Source organism: Nomascus leucogenys, chromosome 15 (assembly GCF_006542625.1).
Source record: "Nomascus leucogenys isolate Asia chromosome 15, Asia_NLE_v1, whole genome shotgun sequence".
Lineage (NCBI taxonomy): Eukaryota > Metazoa > Chordata > Mammalia > Primates > Hylobatidae > Nomascus > Nomascus leucogenys.
The window spans coordinates 66,071,154-66,091,995 of NC_044395.1; the positions used below are offsets into that span (position 1 = coordinate 66,071,154).

General features: G+C 37.5%; 3 protein-coding genes across 3 annotated transcripts; 1 reads left to right on the plus strand and 2 right to left on the minus strand.

Moving 5' to 3' along the window:
- The first annotated feature begins 7,118 nt into the window (after positions 1-7,118).
- On the plus strand, positions 7,119-8,154 carry LOC100607862 (olfactory receptor 51A7). The gene has a single exon (XM_003254819.3). It carries the CDS (start codon positions 7,150-7,152, stop codon positions 8,086-8,088), a length of 939 nt encoding a protein of 312 aa, XP_003254867.2. The 5' UTR covers positions 7,119-7,149; the 3' UTR covers positions 8,089-8,154.
- Positions 8,155-14,484: 6,330 nt separating this feature from the next.
- On the minus strand, positions 14,485-15,512 carry LOC100579760 (olfactory receptor 51G2). Its single transcript, XM_003254821.2, has one exon. It carries the CDS (start codon positions 15,479-15,481, stop codon positions 14,537-14,539), a length of 945 nt encoding a protein of 314 aa, XP_003254869.1. The 5' UTR covers positions 15,482-15,512; the 3' UTR covers positions 14,485-14,536.
- A 3,613-nt stretch (positions 15,513-19,125) lies between these two features.
- Positions 19,126-20,075, minus strand: LOC100580095 (olfactory receptor 52A5). Its single transcript, XM_012503788.2, is given in 2 exon segments — positions 19,126-19,493; positions 19,496-20,075. Coding segments are annotated over 2 exon segments (948 nt in total).
- Between the last annotated feature and the right edge of the window lie 767 nt (positions 20,076-20,842).

Sequence of the window (20,842 nt, forward strand, 5' to 3'; positions counted from 1 at the left end):
TTCTAGAATCTTTTATGATATCAACTGGCTTAGGTTGGGTTCTTTGGAAACAGAATCTGTGATGGAGATTTTTGTGAAAATGATCTACTAAAAGGATGCTCTCAAAATATGGAGAGTGAGGAAAGTGCAATAGGACAGTATATGAGAGATAAGCAATGAAATGTTTTTGCTTTGAGAATGATGTCAGCCTGGTCTCATGAGCAACTCAAAAACATAGGTTGGACCACAGAATTTTTCTAATCTTGAGGCAAGAGAACAGCCTTTTGCATCTCAGATTCAGTAAGTCATTTGCCACTGGTTCCCCCAAGGTGTGGGACATAACTTTCTAAGTAAGGCAGCTCCCAGTAAGCTCGGGGTAATTCTCATGGGATAGGATAGAAACAGGTTTGGGCCATTATCAGCCAACATTCACAGCATCTGTGGCATTGATGAGTCGCTCTAGTGAATGACATCTGGGCAAGGCACCAACAGTACATACACATATGATAATGTTAGAAATGTAGGGTATTTCAGATACATTTATCTCCTTTTGCCCTTTGTGTAATTGTTGCCATGCATTTTAAACTCTACATGTACTTAACATTTATGTGACATTACGATTATTATTTTTGTGATACTATTTGTTTATATTTAACTACTTATTTTCTTTATTCTCTGCAATTTTGTGTTTCCATTAGTGAACATTTTATTCTGCCTGGACAGCCTTCTATTATTAGTAGTAGTAGTTATATCAATATTAAAAATTGCACTATTATTTTGTATTTTATGTTGTTAACAAATTATATTTTTGTTTCCAAAAAGTTATTATGTGATTCTGATGAATGAACATATATATTTATACATCTATATTTTATTTCTTGGTATTATACATTTTGTGGGTTTAGAAAAATTTATAGTGCTGCATATCCATTTGTTATAACTTCATACAGAGTAGTTTAACTGTCCTAAAAGTCTTCTGTGCTCTGCCAATGTACTCCACTCTCCTTCCAAATTTCTGAAAACCACTGAACTTTTTGATGTCTTCATTATTTTTCCTTTTCCAGAATTACATGTACTTGAAATCATATGGTATGTAGTCTTTCAGATTAGCTTTTTTCAATTAGTAATATTCACTTAAATTCCCTGGATGTCTATTCATGGGTTGATAGCTCATTTCTTTTTAGCAATTGATGCTATCTCATTGTCCAGATGTAGCACAGTTTATTTGTTCACCTGCTGAAGGATATTTTGGATGCTTCCAAGTTTTGGCCAGTGTGAATAAAGCTGCTATAAAAGTCTATGTCTAGGGTTTTCTCTAGAAATACATTTTCAGCTCCTTTGGGTAAATATTAAGGAACAACTTTTCTGGATTGTATGTAAGAACTTGTATAAAGAACCTGCAAAATTGTCTTCTAAAATGACTGTGACATTTTCCATTCCTATGATTGATGAATTAGAGTTCTTGTTGCTCCACATCCTCACCAGATGTTGGTGTTGTCAACATTCTTAAGTTTGGTCACTCTGATAGGTGTGTAGTGGTATCTTATTATTATTTTTATTTGCATTTCCCTCATACATGATCCGCAACATTCTTTTATATGTTTATTTTGCCATCTATCTATGTTCTCCATTGAGGTTTCTGTTAAAATCTTTGATACATTTTTTTCTTTTCAATTTTTATTTTGCAATCAAAGGGTAGATGTACAGGTTTGTTACAAAGGTATATTGTGTGATGCTGAGGTTTGGAGTACCGATAAATCTGTCACCCAGATGACCATAGCACAAAATACGTAGTTTTTCAATCCTTGTCCCACTGTTCCCTCATTCCTTATATTCCCCAGTGTCTATCATTCTCATTTTTATATCCATATGTACCTAGTATTTAGCTCCCACTTGTAGGTGAGAACACAGTATTTGGTTTTCTGTTGCTGTGTTAATTTGCTTAGGATAATGGCTTTCAGATGCATCCATGTTGCTCTAGAGGTCACAATTTTGTTCTTTTTTGTGGCTGTGTAGTATTCCGTGGTGTACATGTATCACATTTTCTTTATCCAACCTTCTGTTGGCACCTGGGTTGGTTTCATGTCTTTGCTATTGTTTGACACACTTTTTAGTTGTGTTGTTTGTTTTCTTATTGAGTTTCAAGAATTCTTGTGTCTTTTGCAAATATTTTCTTCCAATCAGCAACTTATAATAAAATGTTAAGTCCCCAGATAATAAGGTGGGTATCAAATGCATCTGCTAGAATAGCCCAATGACATTTAATAAGTCAATTTGCTTCAGATAACTTGACCTAACATGGAGAATATTTAATCTCATTTATCTTATGGGAGTTGGTCGTCTTCTCTAGGCATGGGAACTAGCAATGAGTAGGCTTATCCCTGCTCATTGTTTTAAATTTCTATTCATTTCTTATTCACAGATATATGTATTTTGTATTTGAGCCATGTTATGTCTTTTATATTATTATTCCATTAAATCGTATTAATTAAAATTATTTTATTATTAATGTAAGACTTTCCATTATTTTAACCGAAGTTTTTCTTTTTAACTTAGAAATATGCTTTAAGAAATACTTAAAACCATTATATATATATCCTTATTTTATACATTTTTTACTTAAATTGTCTTCACATTTTTATATTGTTTCATAGCCTTAAATAATTATTATTTAATTGAAACCGTGATTGAACTGACATATAAAATAGAAATATGTGAATAAAACACAGGATACCCCTCAGACGGTTCTAGTGAATGCAATACATGATGTGGGAGGCATGTAATTTTGAGACACTGATTTAAAAATCTAACAGAGTATGACAGGCTATATCTATTTCAATGTTAATCTTCTGCCAAAAATGGATCATACAAATAAGTGGAATGACTGGTAAACCATTGTATAGTTTGTAAAGTGCTTTTATAAATATTTGATACTTATATATTACTATCTCCATTTTGTGGATGATTAAGCTGAGATGAAGAACGTTTAAGTGGTTTGACTTAGAATTCGACCTAAAGTGTTTTGATTGTAGATAACATGTTATTTTAACTATATTTCCCAGCCTCTACAAATCCCATATGTCAAGCTTCTTCAGTTTCAACTGTTTACCTTTCAGATGAGTGGTCTCCCTGTAGTTTGCCTCACAATTTGCCTCTAGTTCCTGTTAAGGTACAATGAATACAAAGTTAATGTACCAGCCCCAGGCCTAACCCTTTCTGTGTAAGCTCGATTACTCTCAAGGGTCTAGTCACCTGAGGAAAAGAGAAGTAGGTACCTGTAGATAAAGTGGAAGTGAAAGTGGAGAATTCTTGCTTTTATCCTTCAGGAACTTACTGAGCAGCTTGTTCTGATAAGTTTAAGGAGCTATAAATCCTTCTGGAAACCTAAATCTAAGGTTTGTTAAACAGCTTATGTCTAAATACATGTCTATGGGGAGGAAGAGTAGGTGGCTTCAGTGTGTGCATACATGAAGAGTGAATATATTATGGTCTGAGGGTTAAATAGGAAGATTAAATATCGGAGTGTTTTTCTAATACTCTAATATCAGTAGGGACTTATTTACTTAATAATATGACAAATAAAAGCAAGATTTATTGTCAATTAAAAAAATACAAATTACTCTTGTCCAATCTAGGACTTGATGTCTGGAAGGAAAATGGCTAGTGAAATTTTGTTGAAGTAGTTATTCCTCTCTGGTATTTATTGATTATCTTCATTATGTTAGAGACTATCAGATAGTCTAACATAACTCTGAGGTAGGTACCGTTGTTTAGAACATTTCACAGAAGAGCAAACATCTGCTTAAGCAGCTTTCCCAGATTCACACAGGGTAAATTGCCATGCTGAGATTTATACCAAGGTGTTTGTGCATTAGCTTGAGAACTGCCTTTTGCCTTAAAGAATAGCAATTCTAAGTGGTCTGGGAAATATTTTACCTGAAGACTGCCTTCCTTGAAACATTCTCTTCTTTTGGCATCTACTATATTCCACCTCTCTGAATATTCCTTTGCAAGATCCTCTCAACAATCTTATTGCTCCTCAGGGTTCTATGAGTTTTAAATTTTGTATTATGTACATTTTCACTGTATGATTTCATTTACTCTTTGGTTTCAGATACCACCTATCATGTCAGTACTTCTGAATAAACTGCCTTGATGAGCTATCTCTTCTGAAGTTCATCCACATCCAAATGCATGCTCTGTGTAAGAATGAGTTTACCACTTAAAATATGAGTGAAAGGAATGGACATCAATATCCCTTAGTTGTTGCCAGAGAAAAAAAAGAGAGAAAGTGCTAAGAAATGATACTACATATTTTATATTTCTTCCATTCACATTCATTCTTTATTTATTCTCTATTTGCTGAGAGCCTTTTATATTCCACGTGTCATGTTGATGACAGATACATGGGGATAAATAAAACCTTTTTATGCCTTTTAACATGGAGTAGTCAATGTGCATGGTAGTAAAGGAGTTTGGTAGGGTAGGGTTACATGAAAGTAGTACGTTATAAAACACTGAAGAATCTTCCATAATAAAAAATGCGCTAGAGATGCATTCCCTGAAAGACCTGAGTCAATATCCCTCAGCAAGAGATGAAAATAAAAAGGAATAAGAGTTAAGTGCTTTTAGAGGTGAGAACTTATCTTATGACTACCGGGGAGGGATCAGATTTGAATTTGCTGAGAAAACACAGTCCAACAAATAACAGGAGAATGCTTTTAATGACATCTCACAATCTGCTACCATCTCCACAATATACTTACCCTGGGTTTTGCATTAGGTTCACTACCACGGTGGGAGATTAATGAGTCATGCTCAAACTGTTCAAGGCCTTTTTCTATGTGGAAGATGCGGAGCTATTCACAAGTTGCCAAAATGTCTCTTAGTAAATAGTACCTAGCAAAAGTAAAATATATTGGCCCAAGGCTGTTTGTTATTTACTATATATTTTTTATTATACTCTAAAAATCACAAAATACAATAAGAATTCACAGTTAAGCTTCCATATAAAGGAGCTCAATCAATTTCCAGTGTCCCCTATGTTTTCCACTGAAGGTTGATGACCTTTTTTCTCTCGCAAGTTGAAGTTTAAAAAATTCTGGAGCGAGGATAGCTTGTCTTCTTCTCTCTAGCCTTCCATTGGCTCTACCTTCATCTTTTGTATTTTTGTTATTTTTAATCAAAATTATTAATTTCATAATTTTAATTCATGCATTTACTAAGGAAGCTTATTAAATATAGGGGGAGTTTATGATGATTATCTTAGAGATTTGTGTTTCTCTGATAGTTTTACCAATTTTGACCTGTTTATCTTGAAGGCCAAAAACTTGATGATAAGTTGCAAGATTGCATATTTTACTTCTGAAAGTAAACTTGTATGCTTTTTAAAAGAGACTCTAAAATAAAATCAGGTTCAGTTTATTATGTAGGCAAATTTTAATGCTTCATTTCAAACAGAAATTGGGTGGTTTGGATTTTTTTCATTTAGCATTTATTTGACTCATTTCTATGACTAATTAAATACAGAGATATGAGATAAAATAATCCAATCAAGATGGATAAGATTAACATGAACACGATACTACTGTACAGCTTCAAATTGTTTCTTGAAATAAAATGATAGCCCGAAGTGTGAACCATAAGTGTTTAAGCGAGGAAGTGTCACATTTAATACATGAATATGTACATGAAGAAATAAGAATATATAACTCCAAAGTATTTATCCACTGCTCCATTTCTCCAACATGCTCTATTGGAAACTACTGTGTAATCAATGCTAATATTTACAGATACTTGTCTGTGGTTTATGAACCTAGATCTCTGTTTGGAACTTCATAAATATCTATAAATATCAAAACCTACCAAGATTGTATTCATTTTACAGATTTAAAATAACACCCAAATAAGTTACATAACTTAAAATCAAATGAAAGTGCAAATGAGTTTGAACAGAAATCATTGCTTATTTTTATATAACACTTGATGTAATATGTATATTTACTCACGTATAAAATGTGCATAAGTACCTACCTCATAAGAGGTAAATTAGTCTATAAATATATTTACTTTATAGCATCTAATGATTTAATGTTTTCCAAATATTTGCAGTGGTTTCTGATTATTTTCTTAGACTATTTCTTTCAAACTTTCTACATAAAGCTCAGAGATTTTATTTTAAAGCCAACGTAGGTACTGCTGAAGACTGTATGGAAAAAGGAGTGGAAAAGCTTCTAAGCATCTTTTTACTGATTCAAAGCAACTCCATTTTGATATGTTTTATATATTTGGTTAAACATCTTAAAAAGTAGGGCCAGGGCTGGGCGCAGTGGCTCACGCTTGTAATCCCAGCACTTTGGGAGGCCGAGGCGGGCGGATCACGAGGTCGGGAGATCGAGACCACGGTGAAACCCTGTCTCTACCAAAAATACAAAAAAATTAGCCGGGTGTGGTGGCGGGCGCCTGTAGTCCCAGCTACTCAGAGAGGCTGAGGCAGGAGAATGGCATGAACCCGGGAGGCGGAGCTTGCAGTGAGCCGAGATTGTGCCACTGCACTCCAGCCCGGGCGACAGAGCAAGACTCCGTCTCAAAAAAAAAAAAAAAAAAAAAAGTAGGGCCAGGTGCAGTGGCTCACACCTGTAATCCCAGCACTTTGGGAGGCCAAGGCACATGGATCACCTGAGGTCAGGAGTTCAAGACCAGCCTGGCCAACATGGTGAAAACCCATCTCTACCAAGAATACAAAAATTAGCGAGGTGTGGTGGTGGTGGTGCACACTGTAATCCCAGCTACTTGGGAGGCTGAGGCAGGAGAATCACTTGAACCCAGGAGGCGGAGGTTGCAGCAAGCTGGGATCGCACCATTGCACTCCAGCCTGGGTGACAAGAGCAAAACTCCCTGTAAAAAAAAAAAAAAAAAAAAAAAATCATAAAAAGTCACCAACTTAGGACAAGTTGTTAGAAGTGAATTTACCATGCTGGATAATATGAACTTGTTTAAGGACTTCTGGTAAATTTTGAAGAGTGCAGTTGATTAGCAGCCAAATATGCTTTTGAGTATAGTACAGGAATGAACCCCTTATCCCCACAAAACTGAGTTTTAACCAAAAGCATGACTGCTTTTCATTTATGTGGTTTCAGATCCGGCTAACGAGCTCATATCTCCCTCATTATGTCTGTTCTCAATAACTCCAAAGTCAAGCTTTTCCTTCTGATTGGGATCCCAGGACTGGAACATGCCCACATTTGGTTCTCCATCCCCATTTGCGTCATGTACCTGGTTGCCATCATGGGCAACTGCACCATTCTCTTTATCATAAACACAGAGCCCTCACTTCATGAGCCCATGTATTATTTCCTTGCCTTGTTGGCTGTCTCTGACATGGGCCTGTCCCTCTCCTCCCTTCCTACCATGTTGAGGATCTTCTTGTTCAATGCCATGGGAATTTCACCTAATGCCTGCTTTGCTCAAGAATTCTTCATTCATGGATTCACTGTCACGGAATCCTCAGTACTTCTAATTATGTCTTTGGACCGCTTTCTTGCCATTCACAATCCCTTAAGATACAGTTCTATCCTCACTAGCAACAGGGTTGCTAAGATGGGACTTATTTTAGCCATTAGGAGCATTCTCTTAGTGCTTCCATTTCCCTTCACCCTAATGAGATTAAAATATTGTCAAAAGAATCTTCTTTCTCACTCATACTGTCTTCATCAGGATACCATGAAGCTGGCCTGCTCTGACAACAAGACCAATGTCATCTATGGCTTCTTCGTTGCTCTCTGTACTATGCTGGACTTGGCACTGATTGTTTTGTCTTATATGCTGATCTCGAAGTCTATACTCAGCATTGCATCTTTGGCAGAGAGGCTTAAGGCCCTGAATACCTGTGTCTCCCACATCTGTGCTGTGCTCACCTTCTATGTGCCCATCATCACCCTGGCTGCCATGCATCGCTTTGCCAAGCACAAAAGCCCTCTTGTTGTGATCCTTATTGCAGATATGTTCTTGTTGGTGCCACCCCTTATGAACCCCATTGTGTACGGTGTAAAGACTCGACAAATCCGGGAGAAGATCTTGGGGAAGTTGCTTAATGTACGTGGGAGATAGGAAATTGAACAATTAGGTAATAAATTATCAACCAGTAGGCATTTACTGTCATTTGCTATGTGCCTAATGCCATAGAAGTCACTAATGAAGGACTGGATGATGGAAGTGAAAAGCTATGTAGTGCAGAATTTATAATAAAGTTGAGAATATAACTGAACAGGATAGAAAAAAAATCAAGAGATATATAAGATATAGAGGTTTAATTAACATTTTAAGGGAAGTTGAAGGAAAACACTTCTGTGATGGAGCAGCTGGATTTGAGTCAACCCATAAAGAATGAATACAGTTTGGGCAGATTGAGATTATCATTCAATTAGTATCTATTAAAAATACGGATGATATACAAAGTCTAATCTCATACTATCAAGGAAAGGTAAAATAGCTATGAAGGATGCTGATCTGATTACAATAGAAAGTGTGATTTAACAGATAGCAAATGATATTTTGGATAAAATAAGTCGACCAGATTTTGGAGCACCTAAAAAAAGCTTTGAAAAGTCTAAATTCAGGAGGTGTTGGAATGCCAATTTCGTCTCTACATGATAAATTTCATTTTAAGACGAGCGTGCATGTAAACATAAGCAAGATGGATTGAATTTGGGAGAGATGAGGAAGGAAGATTAACAGGAGGAAGCACAATAATCCTGCTGTGAAGTGATGACTCAGAATAGGCAGGGAGAGAACAAGATCATTTAGCTGCTGTTGTTATTTTTCTGTTATAAAACCAACACGTAATTTATGGAAAATCCCAAATTTAACTAAGTGACTAAAAGATAATTTTAACTCCCCTACGATTTTGCTGTTCAGTTTTTTTCTGTGATTTAGTCTTTCCCTGCGCCTTAAAAAAAAATCAGCCCCTCTAATATGTTCTTAAAAATTGATTCCTGCAGGACACGACATTTAGTACCACAATATTTTTCACTAAAATTTATATTTTAAACTTTTTTTCTCATGTACAGAGGAAATATTTGATGGAAAAATCAAAAGATTGAGTAGACAGTTGAAAATACATTTTGAAGGGGGGCAAACAAGATTGACATGGCAATCTCTCTGGGGTTCTAAGGTAAGAGGGCTGTAAACAGAAAAGCTTTTCAAAGGAACTGGGGACTTGAATGATGGGTTTGAATTTTGTCTTGAGGATTTGGCATAGGTGACTGAATATTCAAAAACAGGCAACTACAGAGAATTAGAAAAAGGAAACTGGGATGCTGCTTATCTGTCATGACTAGGAAAGTAGCCGTGGCCCTCTTAGACAATGATCCTTGGAAATAAGACATGGAAGTAAATACATATTTTAAACAAAGTTTGGTTATCAAACTGTGAAGGTCCTCCCTTGCTAAAGTCTCTCTAATATGCTTCTTTATCCATGATTTTCCACTGCTGTTATTTTAGTTCACATTTAAAACTTCCCCTGGATTCTCTGGTCATAGCTATTTGAAAGATCTCTCTAAAATGTAAATTTAACCACAGCTAAAATGCTTCAGTAGCTGTGCAGTAACTTACAAGATAATGGCAAGGCTCTGTATATGCACAGGCCTCTTCCATCATTCAGTACCTGCTTTTCTCTACTGCATTCTTTGTCAACATTCTCTGTCTTACACTTCAACAGAGTAACATAAAGACATCATGTTACTTATATCCAAATCTCTGCTTTTGGTGTATTTTTTTGGTCAGAAATACGGCATTCATTTTCTATTTCTGCATAACAAATTATTAAAAACTTAGTGGCTTAAAACAATACAAATGTATTGTTTTATAATTCTGTAAGCTGGAGTTCTGACATGAGTTTCACTGAGCTGAAATCAAGGTGTTAGCAAGCCTACATTCCTTTCTGGAGACACAGAGGAAAATCTGTTTTCGTGCATTTTCTGGCTTCTAGAGGTAACCCACAATTCTTGCTTCATACATCCCCTCCTTCATATTCAAAGCCAGGAACATTGCATCTTCCTGTGACTTTATTCTGTAGTCGCATCTCTGACCATGGTCAGGAAGGAGTCTCTACTTTTAAGGATTCCTATAATTAGATTGGGTTCCCCTGGATAATCTTTGATATTCTGCCTATGTTGAGGTTTTGAATGTTAGTCAGTCTGCAAAGCATCATTTTCCATGTAAAGTAATATATTTACAAGTTTCAGGGGTTATAATATTGAAATCATTAGGAGAGCGTGCACTCTGCCTACCACAAATATATTTCCTCAACTTCTCTTTATCTATTTATTTCTTTAGCAGGACATTGCTAGATGTACTGTATTCAGCTTTGCTAACAGCTTTTTGCTCCAAGTACAACAAATTTACACCTCAATTTTATTCCCTTTCTTATACACTGGTATCTACACCATAATTTAAAATAAATATGAGTCTTTAATGGTTTAAAGATTGCTTACATCTCTGCCAAATTGTAAACTCCGTAGGATACATATGTTTGCACATCTTAGTTTTCCTGTGCCTCTAGTACTTGGCACATATTTGGACAAAGAAGGGCCCAATAAATATCTATTGGTAAATTTGTAAATACATGAGTGACCATCATGGAATAAAAAAAAAACTGCTCATTTTCTAAGCTCAAAATCTTGAGCATTCCATGAGGACAGTGTCCTAAAATTATATGTCAATCATACCCAATTGGAATATATAATCACAGCTTCGGGTAGTTCCTTTCCTCCTGCTACAATCATGCCAGGCCTAAAGTAAAAACTGTAGTGTCTGCTGAAACGTAGCTGTCTTCTCTGCTAAAGGCCAGAGGTACTTAATAGATATTGGTTGGATAAATACGAAACCTACAGTCACTGCAAATTCTGATCTCTGTGTATTACTCCCTGCACTTTAAGACACCCTCCTTCTCTCAGTTTACCACCTGAATATTCTTGACAAGAATTATTTATAATGGTTTTTGTCATCAAGAAATGGCAAATAATGATTTCAGCAAATAATGAACTTTGTTATCTCTCAGCTTTTTCTCAGAATATTTGCTTTGCTTAGGATGCTATTTTTCCTTAATTTCACCTGGATACCTTCTGGCTGACTTTCAGGAATCAGTTAGTAGATCATCCGAAGTTGTAAAATGTGCGAGACACCCTCACTAGACAAATCCTTGAGGGTGGGAAATGTGTCTTGTTCATCAATTTATTCCTATTAATTTTTACAGAAATTGATCAATGAGTATTGAATAATGAACAAATGCATAAATGTCAGCCTTGTCCAGCATCCCTCTCTCTCAACCATCTTCAGTTCACCAATTAATGTAGCTTCCAGCTTACTTCGCTCCAGTCACACTGGTCCTCTTGCTATTCCTGGAACACTCAGGTTCATTTCTACCTCAGGACTGCTATACTTGTTTTGCCATTCTGTAATGTTCTTCCCTCAATTTTCATTTTTCAAATATCTAACTCCATCATATTGTTCATAATTTTGTTCAGAAAAGCCCCTCTTTATAGATGCCTTCCCTGCTCACCCATTCAATCGCTGTCAACCCATTACCCCACTATGTTTCCTTCAGAGTACTTGGCAATGTATGAAATAGTTAATCATTTACTGTGCTGTTGTCTGTCTCTACCACCAAACTGTAAGTCAAGAGAACAGGTTTTGTTATCCTTTTGCCCACTATATTCCTATAATATATGCTTAAAGAGAGGAGAACACTCAACAACTTTTTTTTCCCAACTAACTTCTGCTTATAAGCACTTTAAGCCTTAACTAAGGCAACCCCTCTAGGAAGCCACCTATGGCCCTCCTTCCCCTCAGGGTGGTTTCTGGGATCTCTCATTTATTTAACACACATTCTTCATTGTGTTTTTTGTCTGTGTTATTATGTTTATGTTTTATGTTAGGAATTAAAGTAACTAAAGTTTATTGTGAATAAAAGAACATGCTAAGAATTATATTAGAAAGTTTTATATATATGATATATCTAAATTGCATAGACAGCCTTGTGGGGTACACATTTTTTGTTCTTTTTAAAATAAAATTGATCTCAGATAAATAAAATAATTTGTCCAAGTCACACAGTGAGGAAGCAGAACTTTCTATACCTGACCCCAAGTTTAGTATACTTGCTACTATATCAGAATAACTTTTAATTTATCATCAGACATAAGAGAACATAACTCCTTTATGAGGACTGAAATTACAAGTACACATCACAGAGAGAATCCAGCTGTGAAGCTGTATACATGCCTCAAAATTTTCAGTGGTTTAATTTTTTTTTCTGAAGTTTTCTGTATATACAAACATAAAAGACAGACACCACTCATGACACTCACAGACATATTTTATTCAATTTGCTGTGTACAACTAATCACAGGCCTTTTGCATGTTAATACACACAATTCACATATACACATTGTAAAAATAAGAAATTCAAAATGAAAGATGTTGGAATACTGAGCCTTAAAAGAATGTGATTATGGGATCTGAGTTACGTTAACAGGCAACTATAACCTAGGCAGCTGTAATCTTTGTTTCTCTTATTGTAATTTTCCTTTTCTTTAATTACATTGTTTTTTAAAATGTTGTAAAAAACTATAGGATGCTAGAGAAGACCTTTTCCCACTCCACTGTTGATCTTCATTATAGATTAATTTATGTCTTACTTCTCTTACACAAAAACCTCAGGACTATCACGTTGTCTAGCCTGGAATGTTAAATATACTCTTTCAAATTGGAAAAGAAAAAAAAAAGCTGTAACTATTCAAATTACTATAACTCACAAGTCAGCCTTAGTATGGAAAATGTTGTAGTCCTCTTAAATTTATTTGCTTTCCATGTGCATAAGCAAATCCTTAACTTTTCAGCTTCAGAGCAATGACCCCATTCCTTTGGGGTCTGTGTTACTCAAATGGTCATTCTCAACTCTGTGGCTAAATAAGCTCTTTTAAACTGGGTTCCGATCCTTTTGATTATTTTGGGGTTGATGATATCATTGCAGAAACAGTGTTCTCATGCCAAACAGGATGGGACACTGGTGTTGGGAGCATGGACAGGCATAGCCAATGTTAAATGTCAGGTGTACTAGATTGCCTTGGAAGAGACCAACCTCAGGTGAGAACTGACTCCACATACACTTCATAGTAGAAGACACTGTGTTCAGCCACACCCTTTCTTGATCTGCACTAAAACCATGCAGGAACATGACATTCTCGTGCTTCTCTCTAGGTGTTCAAAGCTCCCCTTGGCAATATCATATTCAAGCTTGCTTTCCTCACAGTCACCTCCAAGCCCGAATTGCAAATACTATATTGACATGTATTACTCAAAATATAACTTTTGTCTAGAATGTCTTGGGGGTACAATAACAATACAACATATAAAATGGCATAACAAACTATCCTTGGTTCCCTGGCTTATAATCTCTTTCTGATACAGTCAGTACCTCAATCTGTTTCCACTTCACCCCATTTTTCTTAAACCTTCCTAACATTCTAGAGAATAAAAATGGCAACAAAAACAATACTTCAGATAATTCTCAGAATACACTGTCCTGTCTCTCACTTCTGCTTCAGCTTTGCACATGCTGTTCCTTCGGACTGGAACATATTTTTGTCTCCTTCCTCTTAAAGTTTTTGACTGCCTAATGCCTACATTTCCCTTAAGGCTATTACTGTGTCAACTCAGGGAAAACTTCTGATGCTTCCTTCCCCCAGCTAGGGGAGGATAACTCCCAAACCAACTTCTTTTTACTTTGAAGAATACAATTAACATGTGATTGTATAATGAATCTTCCCAAAATTTAGTGTCTTAAAAATATTTATTTTGTTTACAAACCTGCAATTTTGGCTGAGTCAGAGAACAATTGATTGCTTTACCAGATGCCAGTTGGAGAGGCTGGAAGGTTGCGGAATGGAATAAAATCTGAGGATTCTCCACTCACTGGTGGTTAACACTGACTCCGCTAAGTTCTCAGCCTTAGCTGAGTGAGACCTTTGCTGAACCTATTGGATGGAACACCTACATGGGCCCTCTCCACATCGTCTGGGCTTCCTCTTAGTATAGGGGCTGGGTTTCAAAAACAAGCGTTGAGCAGAACAGACAGAAATAGTGGTGGAATGGAGGTGGAAGAGAGAGAGAAAGAGAGGGAGAGAGGGAGAGAAGATACATGTGCTATTTCCACAATATTCAATTCATGAGGCATTTACAAATTCTATCCAGTTTCCAGGGGAGAAGAAATAGACCCTAGCTCTTTATGAGGAGTAGCAAGTTCCTGGAAGACAATGTGGGATTAGAATTATTCCTGTCGCTATTTTTAGAAAATATAATTTACCACGTCATATTACATTTTATACCCCCTGCCCTTGCCACAACAAAGTGAGGGTTCTGTAAGGACTGTGACTCATCCCTGTACATATGTGTTGAGTAAGTAAATGTCTCCTTTATTTTATGCATGTTAGAAATTATAAAGGATAGGCAAACAAGGGCACGTTTCAGGAGACAGTGGCTCTAACACTAGACACAGTTAGTAACAAAAGGCATGCGTCACTCGATCCCAGATCTGTTTGGTCTTCACACTGTAGACAATGGGATTCATCACAGGAGGAAAGAGAAGATACATGAAACCCATGACTACCTGGACCAGGTGGGGTGCCTGCTTTCCAAAGCGATGGATGACAGAGAGGCCAATCATGGGAGTGTAGAAGAGCAGCACAGCACAGATGTGGGAAACACAGGTGTTAAGAGCCTTGAATCTCTCAGCCCTGGAGGCGATGGACAGTACGGTGTGCAGGATCAGGGCATAAGAGAAGAGGATGAGCAGTGAGTCTATACCCACTGTAGAGACGATGACAAACATGCCATAGATGCTGTTGGCCTTCATGTCAGCACAGGCCAATTTCATCACTTCTTGGTGGAGACAATAAGAATGTGAGAGAACTGGGGAGCCACAATAGGGGAATCTTTTGAGCATAAAAGGCAATGGAAAAATGAGTGCTACACTACGACCCAGAGAGACCATGCCAATCCTGCCAATGACTGTGTTGGTGAGAATGGAAGCATAGTGCAAGGGGCGGCAGATAGCCACAAAGCGGTCAAAGGCCATAGACAGTAGCACAGAGGACTCAAGGAAGGAGAAGCAGTGAATGAAAAAGAGCTGAGCAAAGCAGGCATCATGGCTAATTTCTCGTGCCCCAACCCAAAAGATGCCCAGGACTGTAGGGAGAGTGCAAAGGGACAGACCCAGGTCAATCAGAGCCAGCATGGACAGGAAGAGATACATAGGTTCATGAAGTGAGCGCTCTGTTTTAATGATAAAAAGAATTGTGCAGTTGCCCAGGATGGAAACCAGGTACATGAAGCACAGTGGGATGGAGATCCAGATGTGCATGTGCTCCAGCCCAGAAATGCCACTCAGCAGGAAGGTAGCAGAAATGCTGCTGCTGCTGTTTCCCAGGGATCCCAGGGTCATTGTGTGAGGAGACAAGGGGGAAGGTGGGTGCCCTCCAAAATCCTGAAGTAAATTGAGGCAGTACTGGTGATTGCACCTAGTGGAAATTAAAGAAAAAAAATTAGCATCAAATATACCTAGAACTGTGCAGCTCCTTCTAGCGGTTATTTCTTTCTGGTCCTTGGCTTCCTCTCAATACCTTTTTGAGGAAACTAGTGTCATAGTTTCAATAAGAAACAAAGACATGGAATTGTGAAATGATGAGCCACACTGTGTGAGTTGGAGATTCTAAATGAGCTGCTCCACCCTTTTTGCTGTTTTCTGACTTCTGTATCAACCAGGTCTTCTTAGCCACTGGAGTTTGTACTAGTGGCTCACTAGTTTTTACGCAGTGGCTCACTCCTGTAATCCCAGCACTTTGGGAGGCCGAGGTGGGCGGATCACGAGGTCAGGAGGTTGAGACCATCCTGGCTAACACGGTGAAACCCAGTCTCAGTAACAGGCTCTGAAATTGAGGCAATAATTAAAGCTTACCAACCAAAAAAAGTACAGGACCAGATGGATTCACACCCGAATTCTACCAGAGGTACAAGGAGGAGCTGGTACCATTCCTTCTGAAACTATTCCAATCAACAGAAAAATAGAGAATCCTCCCTAACTCATTTTATGAGGCCAGCATCATCCTGATACCAAAGCCTGGCAGAGACACAACAAAAAAAGAGAATTTTAGACCAATATCCTTGATGAACATCCATACAAAAATCCTCAATAAAATACTGGCAAACCGAATCCAGCAGCACATCAAAAAGCTTATCCACCATGATCAAGTGGGCTTCATCCCTGGGATGCAAGGCTGGTTCAACATACACAAATCAATAAATGTAATCCAGCATATAAACAGAACCAAAGACAAAAGCCACATGATTATCTCAATAGATGCAGAAAAGGCCTTTGACAAAATTCAACAACGCTTCATGCTAAAAACTCTCAATAAATTAGGTGTTGATGGGACGTATCTCAAAATAATAAGAGCTATCTATGAGAAACCCACAGCCAATATCATACTGAATGGACAAAAACTGGAAGCGTCCCCTTTGAAAACTGGCACAAGACAGGGATGCCCTCTCTCACCACTCCTATTCAACATAGTGTTGGAAGTTCTGGCCAGGGCAATCAGGCAAGAGAAGGGAATAAAGGGTATTCAATTAGGAAAAGAGGAAGTCAAATTGTCCCTGTTTGCAGATGACATGATTGTATATCTAGAAAACCCCATTGTCTCAGCCCAAAATCTCCTTAAGCTGATAAGCAACTTCAGCAAAGTCTCAGGATACAAAATCAATGTGCAAAAATCACAAGCATTCTTATACACCAATAACAGACAAACAGAGAGCCAAATCATGAGTGAACTCCCATTCACAATTGCTTCAAAGAGAATAAAATACCTGGGAATCCAACTTACAAGGGATGTGAAGGACCTCTTCAAGGAGAACTACAAACCACTGCTCAATGAAATAAAAGAGGATACAAACAAATGGAAGAACATTCCATGCTCATGGGTAGAAAGAATCAATATCGTGAAAATGGACATACTGCCCAAGGTAATTTATAGATTCAATGCCATCCCCGTCAAGCTACCAATGACTTTCTTCACAGAATTGGAAAAAACTACTTTAAAGTTCATATGGAACCAAAAAAGAGCCCGCATTGCCAAGTCAATCCTAAGCCAAAAGAACAAAGCTGGAGGCATCATGCTACCTGACTTCAAACTATACTACAAGGCTACAGTAACCAAAACAGCATGATACTGGTACCAAAACAGAGATATAGACTAATGGAACAGAATAGAGCCCTCAGAAATAATGCTGCATATCTAAAACTATCTGATCTTTGACAAACCTGACAAAAAGAAGAAATGGGGAAAGGATTCCCTATTTAATAAATGGTGCTGGGAAAACTGGCTAGCCATATGTAGAAAGCTGAAACTGGATCCCTTCCTTACATCTTATACAAAAATTAATTCAAGATGGATTAAAGACTTACATGTTAGACCTAAAACCATAAAAACCCTAGAAGAAAACCTAGGCAATACCATTCAGGATATAGGCATGGGCAAGGACTTCATGTCTAAAACACCAAAAGCAATGGCAACAAAAGCCAAAATTGACAAATGGGATCTAATTAAACTAAAGAGCTTCTGCACAGCAAAAGAAACCACCATCAGAGTGAACAGGCAACCTACAGAATGGGAGAAAATTTTTGCAACCTACTCATCTGACAAAGGGCTAATATCCAAAATCTACAATGAACTGAAACAAATTTACAAGAAAAAAACAAACAACCCCATCAAAAAGTGGGCGAAGGATATGAACAGACACTTCTCAAAAGAAGACATTTATGCAGCCAAAAGACACATGAAAAAATGCTCATCATCACTGGCCATCAGAGAAATGCAAATCAAAACCACAATGAGATACCATCTCACACCAGTTAGAATGGTGATCATTAAAAAGTCAGGAAAGAACAGGTGCTGGAGAGGATGTGGAGAAATAGGAACACTTTTACACTGCTGGTGGGACTGTAAACGAGTTCAACCATTGTGGAAGTCAGTGTGGCGATTCCTCAGGGATCTAGAACTAGAAATACCATTTGACCCAGCCATCCCATTACTGGGTATATATCCAAAGGATTATAAATCATGCTGCTATAAAGACACATGCACATGTATGTTTATTGCGGCACTATTCACAATAGCAAAGACTTGGAACCAACCCAAATGTCCCTCAATGATAGACTGGATTAAGAAAATGTGGCACATATACACCATGGAATACTATGCAGCCAGAAAAATTGATGAGTTCATGTCCTTTGTAGGGACATGGATGAAACTGGAAAACATCATTCTCAGTAAACTATCGCAAGGACAAAAAACCAAACACTGCATGTTCTCACTCATAGGTGGGAATTGAACAATGAGAACACATGGACACAGGAAGGGGAACATCACACTCAGGGGACTGTTGTGGAGTGGGGAGAGGGGGGAGGGACAGCATTAGGAGATATATGTAATGCTAAATGATGAGTTAATGGGTGCAGCACACCAACATGGCACATGGACACATATGTAACAAACCTGCACATTGTGCACATGTAGCCTAAAACTTAAAGTATAATAATAATAATAATTAAAAAGAACTTAAACTTCCAAATTTGAGTAAAACTCAAGTTAGGTAAAAAATCCATAAAATTGTGTGGCTCTAGAAGGATATTTGATATGTAAGCCCAGATCACTGATTTTATTTTCCTAAAAATGATATTTTTGAATATGTTTAATATATTTCAATTTTTTTTGCATTCTCTCTTGTGTAAATTCCTTGGTGTTTATAGTCATTGGTTGCATTACATAAGTTTTATGTTGTAGATATTGGTATTACTGATTTCATATTATTTTTATATTGATAAGTATTTCAGATAAAGTAGTTAAGACACAGATAAATGATTCCAAATTTATCAAAATATAGATTCAAAGCAAATACTAAAAAGTGAGGCACAGCTAGAATTACAGGTATGTGTTGAGCTAATAGTTTGAGAATATTGATCTGTGACTTTCATTACATTTAGGTTTTTACTTAGAACCAGCCTTAAATCTCTATAGGAGTCACTAATGATCAAGTTACTTATTTGAAGAAAAACACTTTCAGAACGTGGTCACGAATTTGCTTGGTCTTCACTCCATAGACAATAGGGTTGAGAAAAGGTGGGACTAACAGGTAAAGATTTGACAAGAGAATATGAACATATGCTGGTATGTGTGAACCAAACCTGTGTGTGAAGAAAGAGAAGAAGGCAAGAAGGTAGAACTGTAGGAAGACACAAATGTGGGCAATGCACGTATTAAAGGCCTTGAATCGTGCCTCCTTCTGGGGCAGTTGAAAGACAGTGATAAAAATTTGGACATAGGACAAGGTGATAAAGATTATGTCAAACCCTAGGATTGCGAAGGCAACAAATAGGCCATATATCTTGTTGACTCGGTATCTTCAGTAGCCAGCTTCACAATGGCCATGCGCTCACAGTAAGAGTGAGAGACGACTGTAGTTCGATAGTGTTTAAGACAGCATTTGATGAGCCCTAAGGAAGGTATTATAAGAATGGCAGCCCTGAGTGTCACCTCAAGTCAAATATGAGTTAAGAACTGCTGGGAAAAGATGGCGGCATGTCTCAAGGGGATACAGATGGCCACATAGCGATCCAGGGCCATTGCCAGAAGGATACCTGATTCAATTGCCTGGAATGAGTCAATAAGCCACATTTGCAAAAGACAGGCATCCAAAGAAATCTCTGACAAATGAAACCAGAAGATGCCTAACATTCTGGGAAGAATGCAGGTGTTAAGTGCAATGTCTGTGGCTGCCAACATGGCCAAAAAAATGCACATGGGTATATGGAAGCTGTTTTCATATTTGATTATAACTAAAATTAGGGAATTTCCAATCACACCAATAAGATACATGGCAGAGAAAGGAATCCCAATCCAACACTGCACTGACTCCAGACCAGGAATCCCAATTAGTATAAATGCAGAGGGCATGAAGACTGAGCCATTGAATGTCGGCATGATTTGTTCAGCAGAATCAAGTAGTAGATTTGCTGTTTCATCTTCTATTCTCTGTTGAGCCTTGATGGATTAAAAAGTAAAAATATGTTAATCTATTTTAGGAAAATATACTTTAGTTATTTTAGGAGTGTATCATGTTATATTTTCTATTCTAACTAATCTTCTCTAATTTTCTGTCTCCTTTACCAAAGTCACTGAAAGACAAACATCAGGTTCTGTTTCTCCATGTCTTAATCATTTTCAGTGGGCAAAATTAAAGGGATTAGATGGCTTTTTTCTGGTTCATGACTATTGGATCAACAATATTTTATGTTTGTTACTCAGTATTATGTGCTTTTTCTGTGACTTACCAATTGAAATTGTAAAAAAGATACTATTTAATGCAGAGCAAAGAATTTTAAAACTAGACTTCATCTACATTAGCCATAAAGAAAGGATCCACAGGCCGGGCACAGTGGCTCACACCTATAATCCCAGCACTTAGGGAGGTGGAGGCCGGTGGATCATGAGGTCAGGAGATCGAGACCATCCTGGCTAACACGGTGAAACCCCATCTCTACTAAACATACAAAAAATTAGCCAGCGTGGTGGTGGGCGCCTGTAGTCCCAGCTACTCGGGAGGCTGAGGCAGGAGAATGGCATGAACCTGGGAGAAGGAGCCTGCAGTGAGCCAAGATCACATCACTGCACTCCAGCCTGGACAAGAGAGCGAGACTGCCAAAAAAAAAAAAAAAAAAAAAAAAGAAAGGATCCACAGTGCTGTAGAC